Source organism: Caloenas nicobarica, chromosome 3, assembly GCF_036013445.1.
Source record: "Caloenas nicobarica isolate bCalNic1 chromosome 3, bCalNic1.hap1, whole genome shotgun sequence".
Taxonomy (NCBI): Eukaryota; Metazoa; Chordata; class Aves; order Columbiformes; family Columbidae; genus Caloenas; species Caloenas nicobarica.
The window spans coordinates 31,140,349-31,160,599 of record NC_088247.1 but is presented as its reverse complement, the minus strand read 5'-3'; the positions used below and the strand labels follow the sequence as shown (position 1 = coordinate 31,160,599).

General features: G+C 37.1%; 1 protein-coding gene across 1 annotated transcript in view; it reads left to right on the top strand.

Moving 5' to 3' along the window:
• Nucleotides 1–20,251, top strand: part of LMBRD1 (LMBR1 domain containing 1) — a 76,609-nt gene that overhangs the window by 10,000 nt on the left and 46,358 nt on the right. The window contains exons 3-7 of the mRNA XM_065631839.1: nucleotides 390–450; nucleotides 11,604–11,701; nucleotides 12,698–12,765; nucleotides 17,756–17,844; nucleotides 19,583–19,656. Of these exons, the coding sequence (XP_065487911.1) occupies nucleotides 390–450; nucleotides 11,604–11,701; nucleotides 12,698–12,765; nucleotides 17,756–17,844; nucleotides 19,583–19,656 (390 nt within the window). The remainder of the gene's footprint in view (nucleotides 1–389; nucleotides 451–11,603; nucleotides 11,702–12,697; nucleotides 12,766–17,755; nucleotides 17,845–19,582; nucleotides 19,657–20,251) is intronic.

The following is a 20,251-nucleotide window of genomic DNA, read 5'->3' as shown; positions in this document are numbered from 1 at the left end:
GAATAAAAGTAAATTGGTAGCTGCTAAACATGATATTTGTTAATAATTGTATTTCAGTTGTGCTTTGACAATATAATATATGGTAACTAAGGATTCTTAATCTGAAAAAAATAGAGCTATAAGTATGAGACCAACAGCCAAAATGGTATAAGCAGTGGGGATACTACTGCAGTGTCTTTTCCCTGAAATGTAGCATATTCCTTAATTGTCTTTGTTAGGTGAATTAGCTCTAACTTAAATTTCAACACTTAAAATGAGCAAACAGGATGCTTAATGCTTTTCTATAGGCATTAAATATGAGCAAGTTTTTTCAGTTTTATAAGAATGCTATTGAATGAAGTTGTGTTCTGTTTCATTTGATGTTGAATGCTTCTGTCCTTTATGACTAGGACTGGGCTGATGCTAATGTTTCAAGACAAATTGAAGACACTGTACTTTATGGATACTACAGTAAGTATTTTTAACTTCTATTTTTTTTTCAATTATTAGGACCTTTAAGTGAAGGTGTGAAGTTTTTAGGGGCCATACTGGATTATCCCATTTTAGTTAAATATTGGTCTAACACTTAGTGCCCTTCAGTGAATTTTTTTTCTGTATTCAAGAGCCCCCTAAAAATTAAAACATACTGAAGGCCAATTCATGGAAGGGCTAATGGCTTTTGTCATATCATGTACTGTTAACATGTTTCCTGTGTGTGTATTTAGAGGTCCGTTAAGAGAAGCACATGTTTTTGCTGTAATTCTTCTGGTACTTAACATATGCAGCTGTGTGAAACTTGCCTACAGTGTATAAAGTTTGGGCAACTGTGAGTAACACTTGTGTGTTGAGTGTTTAAATTCAGCAACTACCATATTCAAAGAAAGTTACTGTAAAGGAGCATAAAGGAGTTGAGTCATGAGTGGTGATATCCTAAACAAAACCGAAGCAAAAGATTAAATAAAATCTAATGAAATAACTGTTCACCTCTGTGTAATTTTAGATCAGTTTATTTTAGTTGTCCTTATGAAACTTACGAGAAGTTCTATTACTAATGAATATATGTGGGAGGTAGCTATAAGAGTGATGCTTATCACAGTTTGAGTAAAATGTCTGCTACAGTCAATGATATCAACTTGGAGTAGTTGCCTTCTTTTGGTCAGGCTTCTGAAGGCTTGAAGATCTTTCTTTTGAAAGACTGAGTGGGCTCTTTTGGATAAAGTTTTAAGATCAGGAAATAATTGGTGGACTTTTTAAAGTTAAAGAATACTTAGTTGCCTGCCAGTGATAGTGACAAACTAGAACATGCAGTTTCATGTGGAGTTAAGCCTAAAGCCAAAAGTAGTAAGAAACTTCTCTATTTTCAAAAAGGGACTTTTAAAATACTAGTTTATCCTCCACAAAGATTCTTCACTATAGAATAGTGGAACTGCTTTGTATTTGCTTTCTATTCTTGTTAGGTTGCTAAGCTCTTGTTTAACAGCCCAAGCATTTCACAACTCCTGATGTGGAGCAGTCTTCAAACTCTATGGACCGTTTTCTATAGATTTCTGAGACTGGATGAATTTCTTTAAGATGTTTTGGGCTGAGTCTCTTTTTAAAGTAAGATGTCTCTTCATAAGTCCTGAACTAATTTTTGGAATAATTTGAGCTTAAACCTGAAGAACTGCTTTTGTTTTTGGCCTATCTGGACAGGTCTACTTGAAATATTGTAGAACTAATGCTTTGTTTCAGAGCATATCCTCCAGATGGTGGTAGAGGTTTAAATATGTTTTTTAAATATTTTTGTGTTCTTAATTTGAGGAATTGATGCACACTTTTGTGACTAGAGCTCCATTGAAGTGAACAGTAATAGGTAACTTATTTTTCAGAAGTTTCCACTATTCCTGTATAAAAACACAACTTAATGCCTCTCCTGCATCATTAGGTCTGGTGTCCTGCTGCTGTTGCACAGCATAGTGACATGAAAACTGAGAAGGAATAAGTTAAACAACTCTTCCAGTTTTGTAATACTATTCCATTTTTTTCTATTCATGTTCTTATAAAAGTGTTTGATCTTGATGTGTTTATTTTTTTAAATAAGCAGAATGAGCAAAACTGAAATCTCCTTTTGTGCTTAAGAATGTGTATACCAGTACTTTCTTATCTCTCCTGAAAATGCAGTGATAACTGTATAGATCTTATTTGCTTCTTATAGCTGTATTGACAACTTATAGTATGAGTAGTTGGTATGCTTAGGTCACTGCCCATCAATCCCAGTCACTTCTAATTGTAGCAAGAATTTGGAGGCTGTGCTTCAACTGATGTTTTAGGATAGTGCTACCTGTATTGCAATTTACTGAGAAAGCCATCACTAAATGTAGAAAAGCATGTGTGTTTGTTTTTTTTACAAAGACATTGGTTCCCATGAAGTGTTCCCTCTCACACCCAGCTGGTTTCTTGGGTAGACTGACAGAAAAGTTAGAATGGCTTTGTACTGTTAGAATGATAAATGAGGTAACTCTCAGAATGAAGCTTGAAATAGCTGTATTTTAAAGTGGGACTTAAGTAAAGCTTTTAGGCTACTCAGGAAAACAATCTACTGATTGCTTTGAAGCCCTAGTGGCTTAGTGTGTTAATTCTCATAAAACTAACTGTAGTGGAATGTGTCTGCCAGTACTTCAGTGATTGAAGATTGATCAGTGGTTGGCAGGTGCTCTAAAACAGCATGTCAGGTTGTGTTCGGAAGGAAAACCCTTTTCAGAAAGGTTTATAAGTGAAAACTGTCCAACAGCAGTTTCCTTCGTACCACAAGGAGTCAGGCTGAAACAGCTGACTGTAACCTGGAGCTGTGTTCTGTAGCTCTTCCTCTAGGTAGTAAATCCTAGCTGTTGGAGTCAGCTTAATGTTCAGTCCTTTGCTAAAGTTTTGTGAATGGTGAGAGGATCCCATGGGTAGATGCCAGTCTTCCTGTGAGACAGACCAAGATCTCTTGACCTGCATGTGTCAAGTGTCTCCTAACTATAGTATGGCAAGGCGTGCTAAATTCTGTGGGCATCTCTTTGGGTGTGCTTTAAAGTCTATGCTAACCTTCCAATTTTTTTTTCTTATATAGAAGTGTTTTCTTAAGTCAGCAATAGTTATTGTATGGTGGTTCCTAGGTTAAAGGCGTTCTTGAGTAAGAATTTATTCAAAATAGTACTTGGTATAACTTGGATGATTTTTGCATGAAGTTTTGTCTGCTTACTCTAAGTATTTCATACCGAGTCACTGACAAGGACTTGTGATTCTCGGAATGACTAGGCTTGAGTCTCATATGGCTACATGTTTTCATGGTCTGGTCCTAGGAGAAGACATGCTGAATACTGTGGAAGGCTTGCAGAGCTGTACTTGACAAATATTGTGGAGTTACATCTATAGAAGAACTCTCCTAATAAGTGTGTGGTTTTTTTGAGAAGCAGTGTGCCAGAATATAAATAGGAAGTCTGTTACAGTATTGACACTTATTGTGGTGAGCTGCCTTAACTGTCCTGCTTCAAACAAGTGTCTGATGGTGACTTGAAATTCACTACCATTTTGTATTCCTTAACTTTCACTGGGGAAAACAAGATGTATGTTATTGCAGTCTGGATAAAAATTGTTTTAAGAAATTTTCTTATTAGTTGTGAGAATAATATATTTGGAAAAAATGCTCATCTTAAGGTTTCTGAAGTAGCTTGTGACTTCTCAGCAGGAGAAGTGAGGAAGTATATAACAAAGCATTGTTTTAAGCATCTTAGTAGTATTTATGTTACGCAATGTACCAGTATATGATATCATCTGGAAGAGCACAAGTTGTGTGATGGAAGAGACCTCTGATCATATAATATTCTTTAGCCTCCTGTAGTCTCTCAAAGGGATTTGAGGGACTATATTGATCTCTGATACTGCTTGAAATCTTCACAGTTCTTGAAGCACTACTGTGTTTTGCTATTTGTTGTTCCTAGTTGCTGTCGCAAAAAAACCCCAGAATGAACATAACGGACTGCTATAATTTACTTGAAGACTAATACCTTAACTATGAGGAAGTTAGACCTGGTATCTTTGTATTGATATGGTGCAAAACAGCAGAAAATGAGTCATTTTGACTTAAGAACTACTGTCTGAGAAACGTCTTTATAACGAACAAACCTCACCAAGGAATTCTTGCTGAAGATTACTTTGATTCTGTGGTGGGAACCATTGTTGTACTGGCTACACAGTGAAGCATGAAGCACTTTTCTAATGGTGGTGTTCAAGCTTCTGATACAACCCAGAAAAATGTTTCGAAATAGAAGCTGGACCTCTGAACCAGAGCAAAGAGCAGTCCCTGATTTACAGCTGAAGTCCATAGAAATGCAGTAATGAAAGCTGAGACAGTTTTTCATGCCACAAGGTCACATGAGAGTTAGGGGGAAGGGAATATATTTTGTCACTTGGTTGACTGGCTGTTTGCTGCTGCAAGAGCTTTCAGTTTGAAGGTTAGCTTTCTAGGAAATAAACAGCCCTTTCAGTGGGCAGAATAACAGGCAATTAGATGCTTGCCCCTGGGTAACTAACTTGTATGAGATGATGAAAGATGCTGCTCTTCCTTTTAAGTTCTGAAAAATAAAATTCAAACCCCACATGATCAGTCTACTGTCTTGTTGATGGGAACTTGGCCAAATCTTTTAAAGTTTCCTTTGTAGTATAATAGGAAGAACAATGTTTTACTACTTTAACTATGTGAGCTATAAATTTAATTTTCAATTCTAACTAAAAAATTCTCACAGGCAGTTTTAAGATTTCACCTGGTGTATGAACAAAAAGGTCTGTCTTTGGTTTTGCTTGGGAAAAGCAAATGCAAAGCTGCTTTTGATTGGTTTTTTTTTTGGTTACATCCCATCAAATTACTGTGGTAACAAGGTTTTTCAACAGTGCAAATAGCAGAGCTGTTGCAACAGTAAGTGTAAGTTGGAGTTTGTGCTGCTACATGTAAATAAAGCTACTCTTAAGTTGTAATATTACATCTCATCTTGAAATGCATTTAAAGTCTGTAACTTCTAGAGAATGCATTTAAGGTGAACTAAGTGCCAGCGGAGCGTTCATGATGGATGGAAAATGCTGGAATGAGTCTCATACTGAATCTTGTTGTGTATGTAGATCCTGTCTCAGAGTTGATGCAGAGTATGCTATTAGAGCTTAAGGTTTTAATACAAAACAGCTGTTAAGTCAGCATTGTCTGAGAATTTATATCATTTTAGTAAAGCATAAATTGGAGGTCATTGTGACTATTTAATGGCTTCAAATAACGTCTGTGCAGTGGAAAACTGCAACCAAAGTTGATTGTTTCTCATTCGATGTTGAAGTGACCAGCTGACAGGCTTGTGAACTGCCTTAAGGTATTAATCTCTACTTGGGGATATCCCAAGGTCTTCTCTGAAGAACCCCCAAGGAGAACCATTACAGCTCTACAGATCTGCTGACTTGCATGGTTCAGTTGGCAGAAATAAAGCTTTAGCTTCACCTGGATTTAACTTGGCTCAATTTTTGTAGTCAATAGCTTAAATTGTGTGAAAGTATCACTTGAGTATTAAAGCTGGATGCTCTCTTGAAATGATAGTATTTGTGCTAGAAGGGGTCCTGTTTCCAGCAGCATGCTTGTGTTCTTTTTGCACACCCCTACTCGAGCCATTGTTGGCATTTGGATGCTTGTGGTGTGCTAACCCAAGAATTGGTTGGCATTTACTTCGACTCATAGAAATGCTGAGGTTGGAAAGAGTGCTTGAAAGGTAATCTAGTCCAATATGCTCCCTATTCACAGCCACTCATTTATGCCAGTCTCCAGCTGGATTCTGAATATCTCTAAGAGTGGGGACTCTACACGGGGGTGTCAGACTCATTTTCACCGGAGGCCACATCAGCCTCGTGGTTGCCTTCAAAGAGCCGAATGTAACTTTAGGACTGTATAGACTGTAATTACTCCTACATCTATAGAGTTCTAAAGTTACATTTGGCCCTTTGAAGGCAACCACGAGGCTGATGTGGCCTCCGGTGAAAATGAGTCTGACATCTCTGCCTTGCTACACCTGAGTAGCCTGTTACAGTTTCTGACTGCAGGCAGAATAAATGTTCTTATTTAGATTGCTATATTTCACTTTGTGCTCGTTCCCTTTTTATCTTTTTCCTGGGCACCACTGAGAAGTCTGCCACAGTCTTTGGTCTGATAAAAGTATTTATACACATGCACAAGATCCCTGCCAAAGCTGTCTTTTCTCCAGGCTGAACAGTCCCAGCTCTCTCAGATGTTCACGCCCATAATTTGTTGCTCTTTTGCTGGACCCTCCAGTATGTGTGTCCCTTGTACTGGGGACATCACAACTGGACACAGCACTCCCAAGTGCTGGTGAGACCACGTTGAGTCAAGGTGAATAGTTACCTTCCTTCATCTGGTGGTGACATTCTTCCTAATGCAGCCCAAGGCGCCCTTGGCCACCTATGCTGCAAGATTGCTAGGTGTGTGGTGATGTGTGGTGAGTTAAGGTGATCCAGCACAAGGTCCAGCAAACACTGGAGCTGTTGCAAAGAAGAGTTTTAGTATTACAGGTGGACGGTGGAGAGGGTTAAGTTGGACTCCTCCTTGGATCAGATATGACTTCTCTCTTAATGCATGTGGAGGAAGGCATTTTAGCATCTTACTGCTGTGGTCAAGTAAAATTCTGTTTTTTCTTTTGCTGTTGGTGTGTGGCATGCTGATGTGCTTTGTGGTCTGCTGCTGAGGTGCTTACAGGTAGAAGGAAATAGTTATGTCTGAATATTTTAGCAGTGCTTACATGAGGTTGAACCTACAGGTTAAAAATATGTTTTTAATCTTTAACTTGGAAACATGATCTAGCTCTGTACTGTGGCTTTTACCCATGCCTTAAGAGTCAAGAATGGATTCTGGAGTAGAGGAGACTTGAATCTAGAAGCAACTCCTGTGGTGTACTTCACATGCTGACTTTCAGTTTGAGGGATTTAGTTTACCTAAAAACCAAGCCAAATGTGGTAAAGAAAAATTTGACATAATCATATTTCTTACATTAGGGTGAACACTGAAAGCTTTTCCACAGAAATAACTGACTGAGCAAGATCAGATGAGTCATCAATACCCAGTTACAATTAGTCCTACTTTAAGTATACCACAGTTGCTTGTCAGTAGCACAGCAGCATCAGCCTGGCTGTTAGCATTTTCATCTCATTTGCTTGCTTGAACTGGATTCATTTTGAGTAGGAAAAGGGAACGGGCCAGGATGCTCCTGTGATTACTGTCTGGGGAGTTCTAAAGGCTGAAACTGCAGGAAGTGACCAGACTCGCATTTTTTTTCTTCAAATATCTCCTCATTTTGCTGCCATTCAGAGGACAGTACTGGGCTTGATGAACCATTGATCTCACTCAACTTTTGTGTTCTGCATTGTTTTGTTTTACAGGATTGTTGTGTTGTGGTTTTTTTTCCAGACTTGTATTGATAATTGCAGAAATGGAAGGTAGCTTTACTAGCAAAGGTTTACACAAATATACCCTATTAGATTCTTCCACTAATTTAATAGGCACTAGTCTCTTTCTAAGAATGTGTAGGGCTTGAGCTGATGGAGTTCTATGTGAAAGACATTAATTTGATCTGGAATGAGGCTAAACCACAGGAATCAATCTTTTTAACATGCTTACATAGGCAGTGTGGGACTGGTTTTTCTTGTAGCTTGCTAATCAGCTCTTAGATAAGATGATACTGCTTAACTAATTAAAACTTAAAACTAACTTTTTAACCTTATGTTTCTCATTTGAAAATAAGTATATCTTTTGTCAGATGTGACTTGGATTTTTGAAGTAAAGACTAGAAGCTACCTCTTGCTGTCTTCAAGAAGTTGAGTGGCATTTTCTAATACTTGACTGACTTTCTTTTTCATCAGAGTTGATTTTGGCTACTTGGGTACTTTTTAAAAAATAACTGGATTGCTACCAAGTAAGCTTTCAGTGAGTTGAAGCATTTTGCTTTGATAGTTGAGGAAATGTATACAAAAGGAGGTGGATGATATTTAGCTTCAAGCTACTAAGAAGCTGGCTTGATGAAGAGGGCCATAAGACATAGAGTGGGATCTTTAAAAGGTTCAGTCCTTCATCATGCCCTACTTTACTCCATTTTCCAGATGATTCAACACTCTACTACATTGGGCTGCAAAAAATCTGGGCTAAACTCTTCCCTATTGTTTTCCCGATGACATGACATCGTTAAACCAGTTTTGGTTTTTGATTTTGTGTGGTGGTGTGTGTGTTTTATCAATGTAATGAATTCCTGTCTAGAACTTGGGAGTTGGAGAACACTGGCAAGAGCTTGGGGATTGGGTTAACTATGACTTCATGGAAAGTACAGTCACTTGAACATTTGGTAAGGCTAATCTGGATGGTCATGTGCTTTATTTACACTAACAGTGAAGAGAAGCTCATAGATGTTAAAGTGAAAGGTATGAAACTTAAGGAGGATGTGAAGAGTTTTATGCAATATTCTATTTAGAGCTGCTTAGACTTGCATCTAAACTTGATTTAAATACTCCATAGAATACTGCAAAGAATATCCTAAACATTATCTTGTGAGCCATTGATGTGGAAAAGGAAACGAGTTCAAATAAATTGGAATAGAACTGTTGGTAACAATGCCTAGCTCAATAGAAGTTAATTCTTACTGAATGAAAATACCTTATTTTGATGTGTGTTTGATCATGTTTTTCATGAACTCTTTGTATATTGCAATTTATTACTGAAATGGTGTTTTTGGGAGTCTAGTATAGTAATTTTTCTGGCTCCCTTTACTGTGGAAGTCAGATCCGATTTGTAAAAATACAAATTCAGCCACTTATTTGGCACATAAACTGCTCTAGGTATTCACATGGTCATGGTATTGAACTGTTACAGCTTCTGTAAAGGTTTTGTTTTGTAGAATTGCTTCTGACTTAAGCTTTACTGTAATGGTTTAAGCTTGCTGATTCACCAGTTGAGAGGCACCACTGGAAGCTTGTAATAGATGACTTAAAGATAAGACTATGTATTCCAAAGCTTTTTGACAAGTCAGTTGCCAAACACTTGTGGTAGTCCTTTAAAAGCTGAATACAGTGATGTTAATAGTAGTATGTGAAAACAATATTTTTGGTAGTGTTTCTTGAACAGAGTTGAAAACTTTGGTTTTTTGACTTATTGTGTGTTGTTTAGATACTTGTGCTATGAATGGCTTTTTCAAAGCCTGGTGAAGATTGGACAAGTTATACATCAATTCAACAACTTTAATTCAATGAAATATGACAATTGAAGTGCAGTTGATAAAGATAGTATTGTCAGTATATGATTGTCAGCTGCCATTGAGAGTAGTCCTCTGCTAATATTATGGTAGCAGATCAGAGAAACTTGGAAAACTGGGCATTAGTATGAGGAATTACAGGAAAGTGTCAGGAAACTATTTTCAGAAAGGAAAGGATTTATAGTTTTACTATATGATGATAAAACATACCATGTCAAACAAACTCAACCTATAGATTAGGTATGTATTCAGTAACTGAACACCAGTGGCTTAAATGCAAAAAACAAAGTTTAATGTCAGAAGCATGAACTGTTCTCTTAAATCTGAAAAATCTGAATGAAGTTATTGTAGCAACAGCATTGATGTAGTACCAGTGTGTGATTGGTGTAGTGGTAAATGGTAGTCTTATTTCACACAGTTCATATATATTTTCTGGAATTTGAGTATCTATTCCTTTATCTCCTTGGAAGCAACTTGGATCAGTCCCATTATCTAATGAGCTATGGGTGTACCTTATATGAATAAGGTATGCTGAAGTCAATATAGTAAAACTGGGAAGTGAGGATGTTTTCTGTGCTCACAGCGACCTCTATGGGCCGTTGATTCTGATCTTTGGTTAACGATGCATGTAACTTGCCTATAATAATTTACTAGCACAGTGCAGTGTGGACTTAGGACTAGCCTAAAAAAAGCAGATATTTTGATTAGAGATGCTTGATTTCTGAAGGTATTTGCAATATAGAAGCAATTCAAGTACTGGTCTAGAAGGTCTAGGAATGCTGTGTTTCAGAACTTGAAGTTTTAAGGTGTCTTAGAGGCCTGAATTTTATGCTCTTGGCAAATGTGAGAAAGTGTGTGAACTAACCAAGAACTTGTTCTGTTTCTGCCATGGTAACTCAGCACTCCAAACAGTAGATACCTCTAACATCTTGAAATATTTTTCCAAATAATGAATTCTGTTCAGAAATAATTTCTCATTCATATTTAAGTTCTAGGTGTTGATACTTTGTTTGGCTTCTACACCGCCTTCAGTAAAACTGCTGAGGTGGATTTCTTCGAAGCGTGTGGATACTGTAAGGAGTGCACTAGCCAAGATAAGAGTCCACAAACTTAATTTAGGGACGATTGGTTATTGGTGGGATATTGGTTAGTGTTGGGAAGTCAGTAATTAGTTATGCAAAACGAGGCAAAGGCTAAAGTTGGCCGAAAATCACAGGATGTGTGTGGTCCTAGGTATCTTTACCTGCTTGAAGGGGTGATTTCATGCTTGCACAAGCAGTCTTGGTTGTGTGGTACAGTTTGAGGGCTTGGTTGACTATTCTAGGATACTTTTCTTGTAGGGTGCGTAAACTGTAACTTACTGCTTGACACATTTTGGTTTCCTGACAGACTTCTGAAATGTTCATAGTATAAGATATTTGGAAGTATTGAAGGATTTTGTTAAATAATGGTATCCTAGAAAGCATGTAACAAGCAATACAGAGATGAAGATTTAAACTTGAAATTTTTGATCTGTAACTGGTCTCCTGCCTTCATATCACTGGCTAATCAGTCCAATTGACTTTTCTAATAGCTTTCTTAATGTCTTCAAGGTTGCCAGTTAGTGTTTCTGAAAACTTGTCTTAGTTTAACACTTCACCTATTTTAAATTAGCTGGCTTAGAGTCTCCTAAGATCCTCTGGGGATCAAAGTAATATGACAGTATGACTGTTTTGATTTTTGCGGCTACTTGAATATATGTCTGTTACAATCTCCAGTTAGTGTTCCCTTTAAAAAGGGATGTTAAGTGATGATATCATAGTGCTATGGATTGTTCTATTTTGAGAATTGAGGTCATCAATAGCAGAACCATGCCTTGCCTCGATAATGTACTTACATTCATAGTAGAACATCCTCTGAAATGGAGTCCAGTGCTATAAATAGCTTTAATTTTGTTATATTTTTGTATATGCCTTTTCTATGAACACCTTCTGTTATTAGGCGGCGTAGCTTGCTTTTATTCGCTATCCTGTATGCTGCCTCTTCCCTAATGTGTAAGTCCTATGTATCACCTGCATGCAGATGATTAAAAGACTAAAAGTAATCTTTGCTGAATTGTAGGTAGATCTGAAATGTGTAGTCTGAAAGGGTTAGTTCTGTTAAGTCCTTTGAAGTTTACAAAACAGTAATAGTTTCTATGCTGGCTAGTAAATTTTACTAACTTTTCAATGTTTGAAATTACTGAGAGCTAGAATGAGAGGAAACTAATGTTTGAATTACTGTGCAGTAAATGAAGTGCCAATATAACTTTGTCTCTTCACTTAATTATATTATTTCTCCTAGCTTTGTACTCCATCATACTGTTCTGTGTCTTTCTGTGGATTCCCTTTGTCTATTTCTATTATGAGGAGAAGGAAGAAGATGATGGCAACACATGCTCAGTAAGTTCACTCTAGCAAATGCACCGAGCAGTGAAAAGACAAATGAATACAGGCAAAAGTGAAAGCGAGAATGATTGTCGAACTTGAATACTTCAATGTTAATAGCATTTCTAAGTCTATTACTACAGTTCCTTTAAAGTACTGAGGCAGCTCTTAATAATGCTTAGTCTGACATAGTCTACTCTAAGCACTGTGGTCTCACATGAAGTGAAACTTTAGTGAGATAAATAATTAACATCTGTATTGCCATGAATGCTTTAAGCTTTCTACAAATTCCTTTGGGCCTGATTTCATATACAAGAAGTTAAAACTTCTCACATGAAATTTTCCATAGAATAGAAACCATATATGAACAAGTTTTAAAGTAGGAGATGGGAAGTTTGTACTGATTTTTGAGATAGGTGCTAAATGCGGGTACCTTTCTTCTTGTAGCATTTGCATTTTTTCTTGAAGTAGGCAGCAGTAATTTACCTGAAGCTGGCAGTGGAGTATTTTTGTAGTGCACTGAAGATTTTTGACATATATGACATTCCAGGGAGTACAATAAATGCATGCCAGTAAGGTGCTAACTTCTCAAATGAAAATATTTTTCTTAAAGAACCTTTTAATCATTGATTATTATCATTTTCCCCTCTGTGCAGTTGTAACCTTAACATGAAAAAAAGACTTCTAATTGTGGCCGTAATATAAAGCATTGGTAATAAGAATTTTCTTTGTGTGTTTGCACTGAAAGAATGTACCCTGGCTTCTAGCCACAGCTGCCGAAGTGCAGAGTTTATGATGGAAGCCTAATTCAATGTCACTGTTCATAGTTTTCAAGCTATGAGGCTCTATAAGAATGTATACTTCTGACTTGTATCTAAAACTGCTCATGTTTTCTGTGGAGTTCCCTTTGCAGAACACCTGTTATCCTACGTATGCTTTGTCATAACTTGTTGGACAAATCCCTTTGCAATTATTTTATATTAATATATTAACTTTCTCTTTGATATATAGCAGGTGAAAACTGCATTCAAATATACTCTGGGATTCGTCACAATTTGTGCAGTCCTTCTCTTAATTGGGTAAGTATTTGTATTGAACATTAATGGGATATACTAAATATAACCCCAAACAGAGCTTTGTTCTGTGCAAGATTAGAAAGGTAGATTATGGTGCACTCAATCTGTATAACAAATATCTAGCTTAACCTCTAATAGGGCTTAAATATCCTGAGAATTAGATACCTGAGAAGAGTTTTTTAACTGGGAGCTAAAATGTTTTTGTTAATTGTGCAGGTACTTGTGCTTCTGAGTTCTGCCCGTTTGTGCAGTATGAATGTCCATCAAGGACATGATAGCTATGACACTCTTAACTGTTGATGTCTCAGTGTACAATAGGGAGTAAAATGTGTGCTCCTGTTTTCTGCCGCTATCAAATGCTTTCATGGACATCCCAGGACAGCTTTTAGGAATATAAATTGGTGTTATGTGCTTAGTACTTTCTTAAAGGGAAGCGTTCTGTGATGCACATAAGTATAGTGTAGGCTTATACTTGACATAGTTGTGCCTTATATAATAGAGGTTTCCAGTGTTTGTTTTAAAGGTGGACATTAGTGAAGTGGCTGACTTGTTTGCAGAAAGAACTGTCATTCTGAAACTCCAAGCAGTATTACAAATTCAATTTAAGATCGTCATTAAGCATGCCATGCACACCAATATTTAATGTTTTTAATGGATGCTGTTGTCGCAAGCTTTTAGCATTTTGACTGCAGCAATGAAGTTGGTAAAACTTACAAAACGTATGTGAAAATGATCCCTATTGAAGCACTGGAGTATGAAGTAGAAACTAGAGTGAAATTAATGTTTCTAATGTTGCAGCACCTTATGGGAGTATTGTTTTGGTAATTTCAATTAAAAGTAACATATTTGCTATTGTGAGAGACTGAAGGAGTTTGAGTTAGTAATATTTCTAAACCATGATTACACTAAAACTTCTGACAAAAACTGTCTGACTGTTGGCTCACATCACATCATAGGCATATGTATATGGACTGTATAATATATCCAGTTCAGAAGATTTTGCAGTATCTCTAGTAGGTGTCACCTGAATCCTCAGTAGCTGTAAACATGTTTGTTCCTTTCTACCAGTAAGACGGAACTTGGTTCTTGATTTCCTCATTCACCTTTGTGCTCTTAGGCTTGTTCTTCAAAGTCTTCACAGCTTGTAAATTCTGGTGGCTTCCATGATGAGATTGACTTGCAAACCAGACAGCTGTAGTGTTCAACATGGGATTAAATTAGTTATTGAGCAGACCTTCCCTGCAGTTACAGACTTGAAACCCACTGATCTAAACAGCAGGAGTATCTGCTGCAGGGAGGCAGGGACTCCTTTAGATGCTGATAGGGATTTTAGTATTTCTGGGTTCTAATTGGAACAATTTTTCTGCTGAATGTGAGTGAAGACCAATCTTGCAGTACTGCCTATACCTGGTAGTTGCAGGAGATTTTCTCAGTGTTGGTCAGGATCAGACCAACATTAAAACAGACTGCAATTTTATGTACTAGATTAAATTTTAGGAGGTTAGGCTTGATGGATTAGAATACTCATGCACAGCAGTTACAAGAGCAAGAGGGTTGGAATATTTCCTGTTAAGTGCCTAGCAAATCATCTGTTGTCTTGTGCTTGCACAGCTGGTGCTTCATATTGGGCCAGCCTCTGTTCTGATTGATATAGCAAGTAATCTGTATCATTAAAACAGGTCAATAAATAGCTTGTTTCCTTTAACGATAGGTCTACATACGAAGTCCCTACTCTTTCCTGGTCAGCAGTTCTCAAAGAAGCCATAAAAGCTGGATTAATCTTGAAGTCTAAGAATAATTTATTCTTACCTAGATGTTTACCTTGCTTTATTAGAGATTTATGTGACTGTTTTGGGAAACATCTGTTTTGTGCCAGATGATTTTTGAGCTTTTTTCTAAGTTGATAACACAGTTCAATGAGCAGGATTCCATTGTCTAAATTGTTAGCAGCAGTAGTATTTATACCTCTTACTCCAGTTGTCTGTGGGAAAGCCTCTTATTGTGGCAAAAATGTGCATGTCTGTAATAGCACTTAACTGCTCTGCAAAGTATCATTAAAAGCAAACTATAGGACAAATTTATACTGGGATACTCAGAATTAATATTTACTTGTAATGCCTTTAGCTTCTTAGAAATTATCTACTCTGCTTGAATATAGTTTATTTACTCTAAATGTCATGTTCTGGAGCCATGGGGCTTGAGATAGTACAATCTACAGAAAGGCACCATTATACAGCAGTCTGATTTGAACTAAAAAATTTGCTCTTGAGGCTGAGTGTTTGGTTCCAAAAGGAATGTTTCCCTGATTGTCAGTGTTTGGGGTGAAAATGGTTACCTTAAATTTTCTGGAACCATTAGCTTCTTAAAATCTATGGATATATGTCTGATTAATTTATAAGTAATTATGCAAATTATATTATAGCAGAATTCACTTTAAGGAAATTAGTTTAAATCTAATGTGTTAGAAATTATTTTCCTAAGGATGATGGTTAATGGCACTCTTTGATAAATGGATCAAACTTGACCCATCTACACCTGTGTTATTGGCCATGCCAAAAGTTAATAATTTTAAACTGCTTGTCTTGCACTTGCTTTCCTTTTTCTGCAGCTGAAATATTGATCTAGATCTTAATCATGATATTCCCAGGGTGTGTTTTAAATGGTGGAACTGTTTTGCTTGTATTCTTAAGATTAATGCAGTTAATAATTTCATTTATGTCCAGAACTCCCAAGTGTAAGAAATAGCATCACATCTGAGCTGCTCTGTTTGCATTAACTGAATTCTTGGCTGCACCTGTAAACCCCTGCACTGGCACTCGTACTCTGTTCACTTGTTGATAATGGACTGACTGCCTTTGCATCACAATGATGATGAGTGAATGGAGTTACTTAGCATGGGAACTTCTCATTCTGTTGATAGCTACTATGGCTCTTGGGCTGTGTTGACCACGTAGTCAACACAGCATCATTGCCAGGACTTTTGTCAAATTTCTTCTTGCTTAGCATGTGTGAAGAACAGGCCTGAAGTGCGTGCTGTGCTGGTGCAATGGTTGAGCAGTGTTTTAAAGATCCCTTGGGAGCATGGACTGGCTGCAGGTCTGCAGATTGCTAGGCATGTTAACTGCCTTGTTTTAATGCTGGCCTGTTAAGCTAGAGGCCAAAGGTCTGTTCAAGTGGGCTAGTTAGCCTTCTGGCTAGTTCACTGCTAGTTGAGGGACCCTGTTCAGGAGAAGAAATAAGATTCTTACTTGCTTGGGACTAAAGTGTGTGAATTTATAGTTCCTGCATTCCTTTCTGAGGCCCTTGTTGCATGGAACAGGAGCAGAATCAAAAGTCCATTGCCTTCAGTCAAGATTTAGCTGAGTACTAATTGAAGGATGTCCATAGTGGCTGCTGTGGCTTCTGCTCTGGTTATTGCCCTTTGACATGCTGGTTGTAGGTAGTTTCAGGAAAAAAAATAAACCTACTGCTCTTGGAGGGATGAAAAAAAGGCAAGCAAGTTATAAATACCCTAAGATGCTCCATCTCATTTGTTCCTTGCATGTAGTCCACCGATGCAAATTCATACTAATACTAAAACAAAAGGACTTGAGCTCACATAGTTTAACCAGAGTCTCCTATTTTAACCCTTTTTAGCAAATAAACCTGCAGCTATTTGTGTTGCTATCTCTTCCAAGTAGAAATTTTGCCTAACCTCAGAAATTTTGCCTGCCTTTGTAGTACCTGTGTCTTGATTTTTGCTTGGATGCTATCTTACAGAAAGCATTACTATTAAAGGCAGATGCAAGAACAAAATCTAAAGTCAGTAAGCATGCATCAACTTAAGTAAAAGGTAGACTTAACCTACCTCTTGCACTGTCAAGAAGCTGAAGATCAAACACTTTTTGAAAGTTGAGATTTTAATTTTTGAAGTTTTAACTTTTGTTTGCAGAGTAGCAGTTTGGTTTTGATATGATTATAACTGCACACAGTTTAGCACTAACTTTTGAAACACCCACTTGTGTTCTGTACTTGATTTCTGAGGCATAGTTCTGGAAAAATGCATATTTGTTATTCACTTGTTTATTGGGACGTGAAGCAGGGATCTAATTATGTACTATTTTTTTTTTACAAAAGTCCAAAAGATGGTTGTGAGTGCTCTTTATGGACTTGGGGTTGGGTTCTTGCATTCTTTACCTAAAAAGTTTCCCTCCAAATCTGACTTCCATGTAACTTACAAGGCATTCTGATTTATGTCTGGAAGCTGTGATTTTTAGATTGGTATGGATTGGTATGGTTTTCCAGCTGTTACAAAACAATCTATTTTGTCTATGGAGATGCTGAAGAGTTACTTTTGTTGGACTTCGGATGGGGAGACTGACAGCAGGAAGCTTTCAGCTAGGGGTCTGGTCTACCTGACGTACTTCTGAGCACTGTTTGCTGGTCTCTGCCTATTGGAAGGTCCAAAATATTTAATTTCTCTGCAGTTCAGTTCTCTGGGCCAACTACAGAACAAGAATGGAATGCAGCAGGTGTGTTTATTTAATCATGATAATGGAACACAAACACATCCCTTTAAACTTGAATGTGTGGTGTGGGAATCATTAATCATTTTATTCTAGCTTGCACAAGTGTGGATTTATAAGAATTTGTCTCACTGATGTTTAGTCTCTTTGTTCCTCTGCACATGAGTCAAACCAGGATAGTAAATCAGATTAATACATCTCTTAATGATGGTTGAGTAGGGTCCTTACCTCTGTTAGGAATGGTAAATAGAAAATCACTTGTTCATTGGCCTCAGACCTTACTGCACACAGTCGTACATGTATTCCGCTGATCTAAATACAGCATTTGAGGGGAATCTGAATAAAACAATGTTACCTTCAGAATTTTTTAAACCTAATGTAATACAATTTTTCTTCAGGAATAAATGGATTTCTGTTTTCTTAACTTGAAAGTAGAAATGTTTTGATTTTTGACTGATTAGGGTGAGAACTTTTTCACTTTCTTACAGTGCTTTTGTTCCTTTGGATATTCCCAACAAGAAGAATTCCACAGAGTGGGAGAAAGTGAAGCTCCTGTTTGAAGAATTTGGAAGTAGTCGTAAGTTTGAGATTTGTTCTGAGCTTTGCCTAAGTTGCTACTAGCTTATTTTGGATACCAGTCGTTCAACAAGAGAACTGTCTTGGTGACAGTTTTCTAACTTAACTCTAACTGCTCACCTATATACAATCTTAGCAATAAGATTATTCTCTTTCTGTTTAGAAAAAAAAAATCACACTATCTTTGAAGTACAGAGAGGAGACACTGGCAGTGTCTGCTTTTGGTACAGTCCCCATTTAACAGCAAGGATTCCAATGTGCAGTATGGTATTAATCATCGGGAGGGGAAGGTACTTTCTTCAGTGGAGTTTTCATTTAACACAGCTTTTAAATGTTACTTGGATATCCAAAAGTCAGTGAACTTCAGTATGGTGAGTGTGTATCTTGTCATATGACAGTTTGAGTGCTTACCTAATTAAATGTGATACTGCTGTTCACTGTAAGAATGAGACTATTTATAGGTATCTTTGTCTGTTTAGACAGGAAAATCCTGTGGATGGAATGATTTTTTTTTCCCCTTTGTTCTCCTAGTATTGAGCTTTTCTAAAATTGTTTTGTTTACGTTTGTTATACTTATCTATACTAGGGCTATAAAGAACCCGGCAGTGAACCCAAGAAGTACAATTATCGTTATTTTGGATGTTTTTTCTATGTCCATTCAGTTTGTAGTGGAATTATAAAAGGAATGCAAATGCATCCACTGAGGCAGTCTGGTAATATACTTCTGGTATATAATTATCAATTTTTTCGGCCAGTTCTTAATGTTCCATTGAACATAGTTCAAACTTTTGAAATGGGTATTAAATGTTGGTTTCAAATACATGTACAGAAGGATCATCAGATACGGTGTTTAAGTACATTGTGTGATATGTTAGAAATAGTGGACACTTATGCGTTGGAGTGTTTTTCCCCAAAAAACTTCAGAACATAGGTAAAATTTTCAGAAGTACTTAAGGGGGAATAGTGCTGCTTGTTGGGTTGTGGGTTTTTGTTTCAGTTTTCAATTTTAAACATAGCTGTAGTATTTGAAACTTATGAACATATTGCTGTTAGCTTTGGCGATGTTATTTGGTATTATGTAGCAAAAACTGCAAAGGAAAGATTTGTGCTGTGAAGTTGAATTTGGTTGTGCTATTCTGTTACTTTTTGGTATTTCTGGAAGGAGGCCAGTAGGCTTGGTCAGACCAAAGATGCAGCTTCTCATGGGGGATAACTATAACAGGATTTCTCAGTTTGTCAATGATGCTATGTTAAGGGGAAAAAAGCATGGAAACTGGCTAATCTGTGTGAGTAGGAATAAAAGTTATTGCCCTCTAAATTTGTCATTAACTGGGGGGATGAACATGGGGGAAAACAAACAGTAGCTCAGTTATTATGACTGGATGAAAAATTACCACAGCATTCTGTGGAGGCCAGAAATAAGTCTTGAAGAGGCATTAGACAGCTAAGGGAGCAAGTTCATTCATGTCTATTCAGCCATTTAACTGAATGCAACATCCATGAACTCGTAGCAAAGGAGAGAGAGCTGTCCTGCTTCTTGCAATATTGGAGGAGGATCTATTATGACAAAAAGCTATGCTAGGTAAATTTTTCATCTGAGTTGTTATGGCTGGGAACTATGTCTCAATATTTTTCCTCAGTCTTATGAACTTAAATGTCCTTCAGAAGCCAATTCAGGAAGAAATTTTCTTATACTTCTACTGTAGGAATTTTCAACAAGCTTTTTTTTTTTTTTGCAGATGGCTTGACTGCTCTTTCATTTTCCATTAGTTCCTTGACTGTGATTGGAATGTTGGCAGCTATCACTTACACAGTAAGTTGTTATGGCGATGTTCCAGCTCTTTACATTTATGATATTTGCAGTTATCACAGACTACAGCTGTATGGAAAACTGTCATCATACTAAGTACCTTCAACAATGTCTTCTAGTTCTTTTCATGGTTTGAAACACTACTTCTGAGTTCTTGGAATGGAAGAAATAACTTTTTTACTGCAAGTTTAAGAACTGCTGTTTTGGCACTTGAGCACAGATCAGGCTTAATTTCAATGTGTTTTTGCAAGGGGAGGTCACCTTATTCCGTATGGCTTGTAACTTGTTCACCAGCTCCTCCTGTTTCTAAGCTTCTTTTTTCCGTCTAGCAGTGGAGAACTAAATATTGCTTTTTTATTCATTTAACTATGGCATAACCTAGGCTTGGTCTGGTCAGTCTACCATACTGAATATAAGCTTTACTACAGCTCTTTTACATTGATGTTTTTATCTCTAGAGAGCTTTTACAAAGAAAAGTCTGGCAGAATAAATTGATTTGTAAATAAGTATGGAAAATGTTCTTGATCGTAACTGTCTCTTTTTGTAAAAGGCTTTTCTTCATGCAATAAATGTAAAACAAAGTCTTTAACAGCATTGC